General features: G+C 42.7%; 1 protein-coding gene across 1 annotated transcript; it reads right to left on the bottom strand.

The window, feature by feature from the left end:
- Positions 1 to 1,833: 1,833 nt before the first annotated feature.
- On the bottom strand, positions 1,834 to 7,160 carry gpx7 (glutathione peroxidase 7). The gene is made up of 3 exons (XM_015971262.3): positions 6,961 to 7,160; positions 2,447 to 2,708; positions 1,834 to 2,071 (listed from the first exon to the last, which is right to left on the bottom strand). Exons 1-3 carry the CDS (start codon positions 7,090 to 7,092, stop codon positions 1,908 to 1,910), a joined length of 558 nt encoding a protein of 185 aa, XP_015826748.1. The 5' UTR covers positions 7,093 to 7,160; the 3' UTR covers positions 1,834 to 1,907.
- Positions 7,161 to 8,361: the final 1,201 nt, after the last annotated feature.

Raw genomic sequence — 8,361 nt, 5'->3', positions numbered from 1 at the left:
GCATGTACGTACATATGTATAAATGTACGCATGTATATATGTAAGTATGTATGTACGTACATACGTACCTATATATATAAAAATACATGCATACTTACATATATACTGTACATACATGCATATATATATATATATATATATACACATATACATATGTATATATATATACATAAGTATGTATGTATGTATGTATATATGTACGCATGTATGTATACATGCATACATATATACATACATATATATGCATACATGTATGTACAGTATATATGTATGTATATATATATATGTATGTATGCATACATATACATACATACATACATATATACTGTATGTATGTATGCATACATATACATACATATATACTGTATGTATGTATGTATATGTATGCATACATATACATACATACATACATATATACTGTATGTATGTATGCATACATATACATACATACATACATATATACTGTATATATGTATGTATGTATGTATGCATACATATACATACATACATACATACATATATACTGTATGTATGTATGTATGCATGTATGTATATAGCTAGCTTCAGCAAGCATAACATAAAGAAATAAAGAATATAATTTTCCCGTTTTTAGTGACATCTTTAGTTGTTTCAATTTCATGTAAAGACTATAAATGAGACCAAACGTTAAAACCAGTCTGCCAGGCAGCATTAACTGGGAATTAAACATCACATAATAAAATAACTTTTCTCCAACTGAATTTATGAGTAGCATAAAATAAAGCCAGATAAATGATCACAGTAAAGTTTTATTCTAAAATGAGTAAAAACCAACATTTCTTTGGTGTGAATTCCTCTCAAACAGAAACAAAGCCGAGTTTCATCCGTGCATTTCGGAACCTGCAAAACCTGCTTTTGTTTAGTGAATCTAAACTTTAGGTAAGAAAATCAGATCATTTAAAAACAAATGTATTTTGGGGATGCACCAAAATAAAAAGTCTTGACTGGAACCAAATATGAGGAAACCAAGGCCAAAAACTCTAAGAAATTACGTCAATAACTGAAAGCAAAGCTTTAGCAGGACTGTAATGGGCCATTCCCATCTGTACCGGGTCGGCCCGGGCCGGGTAGCCCCAGTCGGCCCCAGCCTGGCCCGGTTGATTCCACACATCCTTGCCTTAAGCCCATGTGGGCTAATTCTACCCACCAATCAGAGGCTTGCTCTAATGGAAGGTGTGAATTTGCTGTCAGCAGTGGGTGTGTTGGGCCTGGTCGGCCTGAAGCAGACCCCCTCGAGAAGAGGCCTGAGAATGAGCCTTGGTTGGCCCGGAAAAATACCAGGCCACCCAGATATGTAAACAACCTACGCTACCCGGCCCGGGCCGACCCGGTACAGATGGGAATGGGGCTATAAATTAACCATTTAAGCGTTGACGTCACAACATTGTGTTTAAGAAGCCACAGCTGCAAATATAACCCCTCATGAAGTTACTATGTTACTCCGGAAGATAGGGGAGACATGCAACTTGCATCTGAGCAACATTTTGGGTGTTTCTATTGAAATGTTCTGAGTTTATAGACTTTGAAGACTTCTCCATATCCAGAGGCTCCCGAGTCCGACTGAGGAGCGGAGGCCAGTGGAGCCCACAGCAGGTGAATACTATTACATGTTAGAGAGAAACTTACAACGCTGACACGTCTGTTCACTGCTGGCACATCTCTGTCTGGTAATGGCTGACTCTGATTCTGAAGAGTAATATTCACCCTCTGATGAAGATATTCACTCGTTCAGCGAGGAAGAAAGAGAGGCTGCAGCAGCAACAGTCTGCCGAAAACCAAAAATGCACTCTTGGGTCGTTTTTGGCCACATTTCCGGTGCATCCCTGGTTTATTTCATGGATTATAGAAAATAGAGCCTAGATGTCTGGTTAAAGCTCCTCCTTCTTCTTTAAAATGATCTGCCGCACCATCTCTGCTACTTTGGGTCGGATCTCTTTGACAGAGACCTTTGGACCCCACGCATCCACCACTCTCCCCTTCACGTCCACCAGATACTTCCAGAAGTTCCAGTCCGGCTCTTTTCCAGATGTTTCTGCTCCAAACAAAACACATCATGCTACTCTTTAGTTCACGTTCTCCAGTCGGATATTTTTAAACTTCATTTAATTCCTTAGAGAAGGACTTTCGTTTGTAAATAACCTCATCGTTCAGATTTCTCAAACTGTTTATTCCACTTGAAGCTGGATTAAATTACAGCATATTAAATATGGGATTAAAACAACTAAACTTAATGTATTATAAAACTAAACAATGGCTAAAACCATTCATATTTATTTATTTAAGATTAAAATGAAGGGAATTCCTGCTTTTCTTTGTGACAGAAGAGAAAGTGGAAGACCTTTAGGAACAGAGGAAACAGGCGGGACCCGTGACCCGAATGACGGCTAGCTGATCTGGTGTCCCTTACCGACGAGGTACTTGTAGACGTTGTTGGCTCCGGTTCCGACCACAGCGATTTTGCTGAACAGAGGGAAGGAGACGGCGTAGACCCGCCGGACGAAGCTGTCGATCTCCTTGTCGCTGCCAGGCTCCTGCTGCCCAAACTGGTTGCAGGGGAAGGCGAGAACGTTGAAGTGGTACGGGCCGAAGTCCCGCTGCAGCTGCTGCAGGTCTCTGTAGTGCTCTTCAGTAAAACCGCATTCACTGGCCACGTTTACCACCAGGGACACCTGGAACCACACAGCCATGACAGGTGTTGGAGGCACTAGTTCCACCTGGTAGACATGTGTAAATAAACTCCTGTAGTTTTTGCACATGGCGTCATGTCGCTCGCCGCGCCGCCCCCTTCGCCATGACGGATGGCAGGAAAACTGTTTATGCACATTGAAACTTCTTTGAAGTTAGTCAAAACAAGCCAGTTTTCTAGCCTTAAAGCACATTTATGTTGCTGATTTCACAGTAAAATGGTAATAGTTTGATGCGTGGTTGGCTGCACTAACAGACTAAACTAGGGCTGCACGATGTTAGGAAAACCTGCGATAACAGTGATTAATGCTGCGATGTCGATATTACTGGATAAATCAAAACTTAACTCAGGAACAAAAACAATCAAAAACAAAGAAATTAAAAAATAACAAAAATAATTCATAAAAATGATAAAAGCAAAAGATGCGAGGAAAGGGAAAAAGAAAAGGTGATCAGTGGATCCCGGGAAAGCAGAATCAGCAGACCTGAGCTAACTCAGGTGTTTGCTAACCATCAAGAGTAGCTCGTTCACTGACAATGACGACTAAAGTCGTCGTTTGCATTTTTTTTTTTACTCTGTGGGCGTCGGACGATCCCCCGCACCGTGAGAACAAACACCCCAGCTCTAAAGCCGATCTTCATCCGCGTACGTCACACGTCACGTGATCAGGAAGCAGAACATCCATGTGTTAGGAGATCGTTTTGGGCGCTGCTGTAAAAAAAGTGAGGCGCGAACTAGGGCTGGGCGATATGGCCTCAAATCTATATTGCGATATAATCTGAAGCATGTGCGGTAACGATATATATTGCGATATATTTTTTCCTCTGTTTATAAATGTCAAAGTGACATGCTTTGAAATATCCTCATGTGGCATATATTTGCCACATGAGGCATATAGGCCTCCTCCTCCGCCCACTCCATGCTTGCAGTCACTGCCGTTCTGTTGTCCCATTGTCAGCAGGGTGCACATCTTAGTGACCTCATGTGTTATCGCGATATCGCGGTATTGCGATATAGCCAAAAACTCTATCATTACCCAATTTTATATCGTTTCTACCTTATATTGTTTATATTGTCCACCCCTAGCGCGAACCGGAAAAGCTTCTGCCGATCACAATTCAACAACGGATTATGAAAGAACGGATAACGCTCGAAACACGCGGATTCTTCCTGATGTAAGAGGTGAGTCTCCGCTTTGTTTGGGTAGTTTTAGCGTCGACATCATCCTAGCGCACAATGTTCAGTCACTCTTAAAAAAAACAGTAAAAACGGTGAGAAACGCTGGCAGTGAATGAGTTAAGTGCCGTTCGCCTCATGGGCGGGCATCTAACCTATGAGAACCCACCTGATTGGCCAAATGGGTGAAGAGCTCTATTTGATTAGTTAAAAAACATCATGCTTCCGTTTGATTGACAGAATGTATTATGTGTAGCAAACATTTGAGCTGACCATTCATTGCGGTATTTATCAGTTCTTTGCGATATGCAGATTGCGCACACTGATATCGTGATAACGATGTGTTTGCGATATATCGTGCAGCCCTAGTGTAAACGCAACTTGTCTTTTTTTAGTAACTTTGGTGGAGACAGAAAACGGGAAAAGAATTAAACAGAGGAGGAGTCTGGCAGGCAAGGATTAACATTCGTGTGAGATGGGACGCGACTGTGATGGAGCTGAGAGGATAAATGTGACGTGTGTGTACTACTCATTTAGTATTGATAATCCTGTATTCCACAATGGACGACGTGTATTTCTGTCCACTGTAGGCAGCCAGAGTCATACCCATCTACTTCTGGACCACGGGTTACCAACTGTCTAAACTATAAACGCGAGTCTCAGAGGAGAGAAAAGTTATTTTCTGATCCCGTGTGATATGCGCCATTTTATTTTTAAATCACATTTTGATGCCAAGAAAGCAATTCTTTTCAACAGGGGGCAACGGTTATTTTAGGTTTTAGGTTTCGGACTGCAAATGTTCATCTCACCAAATAGAGGCCATCAAATCGGACACGGAGAAGACAAGAAAACCGGTAGAAAGAGAAATGGCTGTGAGTTAAGCGAGCTTCGAATTCCTCCAGGAGTGTTAAACGTTACGAAAACCCCGATAAATCTAACCACGCGATAAGTAGCGGCTACACGGAGGCAATAGAGATTCTGTGGTCACGACTTCTGATTTGTAGTCGTTTTATTTACTCATTTTTACAAACTAAAACAATCTCATGACATAGTCGAAACACACAAAATGATTATTTATTTAAATTGAAGTACAACATATGTGGGATTCAGGGCATAAAGCAACGCGGACCAGAAAATAACTTTCATAGCCTCGTTATCATAGCCTGTGATCCGACTGTAGGGGGCAAACTTAGGCTTCTTATGTCAAATGCAAGATAGTAATAATACTGCTTACATGTAGGATTACGTGTGTGTACAACATGCATTTAGCATGAAGAGCTTCGCCAGCTGGTCCCGGTGACCCTGTCAGTGGCAAAAACTGGTAGTGGTTCAGACTTTATAATCAGTTCTGGTGTTAAGTGAAACACTGTTTATAACAATGTTATAAATCCATCCATCCATTCTCGGCCACTTATCCAGTGCCGGGTCGCGGGGGCAACAGCCTAAGCAGCGAGGACCAGACTTCCCTCTCCCCAGCCACTTGGGCCAGCTCCTCCGGGGGAATCCCAGGGCGTTCCCAGGCCATCCGAGAGACATAGTCCCTCCAGCGTGTCCTGGGTCTTCTTTTAGGTCTACTTCCAGTTGGACATACCCAGAAAACCTCACCAGGGTGGTATCTAGGAGGCACCCTGACCACATGCCCGAGCCACCTTCACTGGTTCCTCTTGACGTGAAGGAGCAGCGGGTCTACTCCAAGCCCCTCCCAGATAAACGAGATTCTCACCCTATCTCTAAGGGAGACCCCAGCCACCCTCTGGAGAAAACTCATTTTGGCTGCTTGTATCTGCAACCTTGTTCTTTTGGTCACTACCGAAAGCTCGTGTCCATAAGCGAGGGTAGGAACTTAGATCAACTGGTAAATGGAGAGCTTCGCCTTCCGTCACAAACAGCACTCTCTTCACCACGACAGATCGATACAACCTCCGCTGGACTCACTGTAGACGCAGCACCAATCCGCATACCCATCTCACTCGTGAACAAGACCCCGAGATAAACTCTTTCCCTTGAGGCAGGACCTCCTCCGTTCTCTACTTTCACCCTCTGTTCAATAACCCTGTGATTCACTGTTGCCATACCGCGGACGCGGACCCATGTGATCAGGTGACATACCAGGTAGGTGCAAACGGTCAATAAAAGCAGAACCTGTAAAGTCCTGCTGTAATATCAGCTCCAAAAAACAATTAAAACTTTAATTCATCAAGATCATTTTTCAAGTAAGCAAAAAAACAGTTGGAATTTTTTGCATTTCTATTGAGGTCGGACATACGAAGCTCCCAGTCCATGCTAACACCACCGCATGCTTTAGTTCGACAAACAAAGGGCAGCACAGTTACATTGTTTATTTATGGTCTTGAAATAAAGCCCTACGTGAGGGACACTGACTGAACGAATAACCAGGGTCTTTGGGATTTTCAGTAGCTGTTCGTTATACATTTGAAATATACAAGTTTCAGCTTTTGAATGGAATTACTGAAATAAATCAACTTTGTCACAGTATTCTGATTTTGTGGCCGGATGTTACTCTAAATATTTACACTGTTGACCAAATAAAATAGTGTATTTTAAGATATTGTGTCTAAATGTGGATAACTAATATTCAGCTTTACCTTTAGTATTTATTTTTATATCTGCTGGCAGAAAAATGGGATTTCGCTGTACACATGGTGCCTCATATGTTGATCAAGAAGTTTGTTTTTCTTCTCCTGACTTTTTGCGTTCAGATTGAAACCTGAATCTGAAACGTGATCCATCAGCGGTGCGAGTACCGGTCGCTACCTGGTAACGGAGCGCGTGCAGCAGCTGCAGGCCTGCTGCCACGTAGGCTGCGGCCGGGGCGCCGGGTCCCCCCAGGAGGCTCGCGTCACACACACACACACACACACACACACACACACACACACACACACACACACACACACACACACACACACACACACACGCACACGCACACGCACACGCACGCACACACACAGTTAGTTACATCTGCAGACAGCATGGTTAGTGGGAGATACGTTCTCATCATGCAACATCCAGGATGAGCGCTTCTGAGCCGGACTCACCGAACCTCGGTACTTCTCCAGAGACACGAGCTTGCCTCTGCTGTTCACCACTTTAAAACTATAAAAGTCTTTCTGTTTGCTTTCTGTGAGGCTGACGACTGTCAGCAACACCGAGAGGAGCGCGTGAAGCATCTTCCGCAGCAAAAAGCGCCAACTCAACAGGAGTCGCCCAGGAGGTCAAGTGGCGCAGCTGGAGCGGCACTTCCGGCTGCGGCCGGGGCTTACAAAGTAAAAGCTTTCAAAGGGGAACCGAGCGCACGGTTAAATAAAAGCATGCCATGATCATTGATTGTTACTTCTGCTTGTGTGTAGCATGACTTGGTGAGGATTATTTTGCACGTTCAGACTTTTGATGAATGAGTCAAATACTTCTGCCTTTTTATTCTTGTAGCTAGCACCTCTGGATCTGCCTGGTAGTAAATTCTGTGGTCCGAGCCTTTTCATCAATGCAGAGGATTGATAAGCTAACCGTTAGGGATGAGCCGGATACTTGTTTCAGACGAGTACCCGATACGGATAAAGCATTTTTGACGAATACGAGCATGAAACGAGTAAAACTCGTAAATATCTGTAATCGTGCTGAAGGAAAATCCTCATTGGGTAACTGACTGTCTTCACGCTCTGTGACTGGCCAGTCACATAGAGCGCCCGCCCCTTCCTACACACAAAACTCTGCAGCTGGGAGCTCAGTCTGGCCGGTCCACACACACACACACACACACACACACACACACACACTAATATATATATTTATATTTATTATGTGTGTATATATATATATATATATATATATATATATATATATATATATATACACACACATATACATGTATATAAATGCATATGTGTATACACACACACACACACATATATATATACATACATATATATATATACACACACATTTATATATGTATATGTATGTGTGTGTATATATACATATACATACATACATACATATGTATATACATATATATGTATATGTGTGTATACATTCAACTGTGACAACATATTAAGTTTTCAGGATGCACATGCATAAGTAACATGGTAATAGTACGAGTGTATCTTATAGCCGTCGCGTTGCTGATATTTGAAGCTGTTTCCTCATCATTATCAGCGAGTTTACAACAATGCGCGCTCCCGCGGCAGGGGATGCAATTCTCGGCAGGCTGGCTGTTCTCGGCTATATCACCAGCATGCACTGGGGTGGGCGTGTGTGTTTTTACCAGAGCAGGAGAAGCAGCAGGAAACAATGGAAAACAGGATCTGTGTTTTATTGCTTGCCGACCTGGAAAATAAACCTTGAAGAAAACGCAGCTTTCAAGTTTGGACATTGAGCGAACGAAACGTTGCCACAGCGCAGCAGTGGCTTTTAAAGCAGGAAAATATGAAGTGAGTTGA

The sequence above is a fragment of the Nothobranchius furzeri genome, chromosome 8 (genome assembly GCF_043380555.1).
Source record: "Nothobranchius furzeri strain GRZ-AD chromosome 8, NfurGRZ-RIMD1, whole genome shotgun sequence".
Lineage (NCBI taxonomy): Eukaryota > Metazoa > Chordata > Actinopteri > Cyprinodontiformes > Nothobranchiidae > Nothobranchius > Nothobranchius furzeri.
The sequence above is the reverse complement of the archived record's forward strand: the minus strand, read 5'-3'. Positions and strand labels throughout refer to the sequence as shown.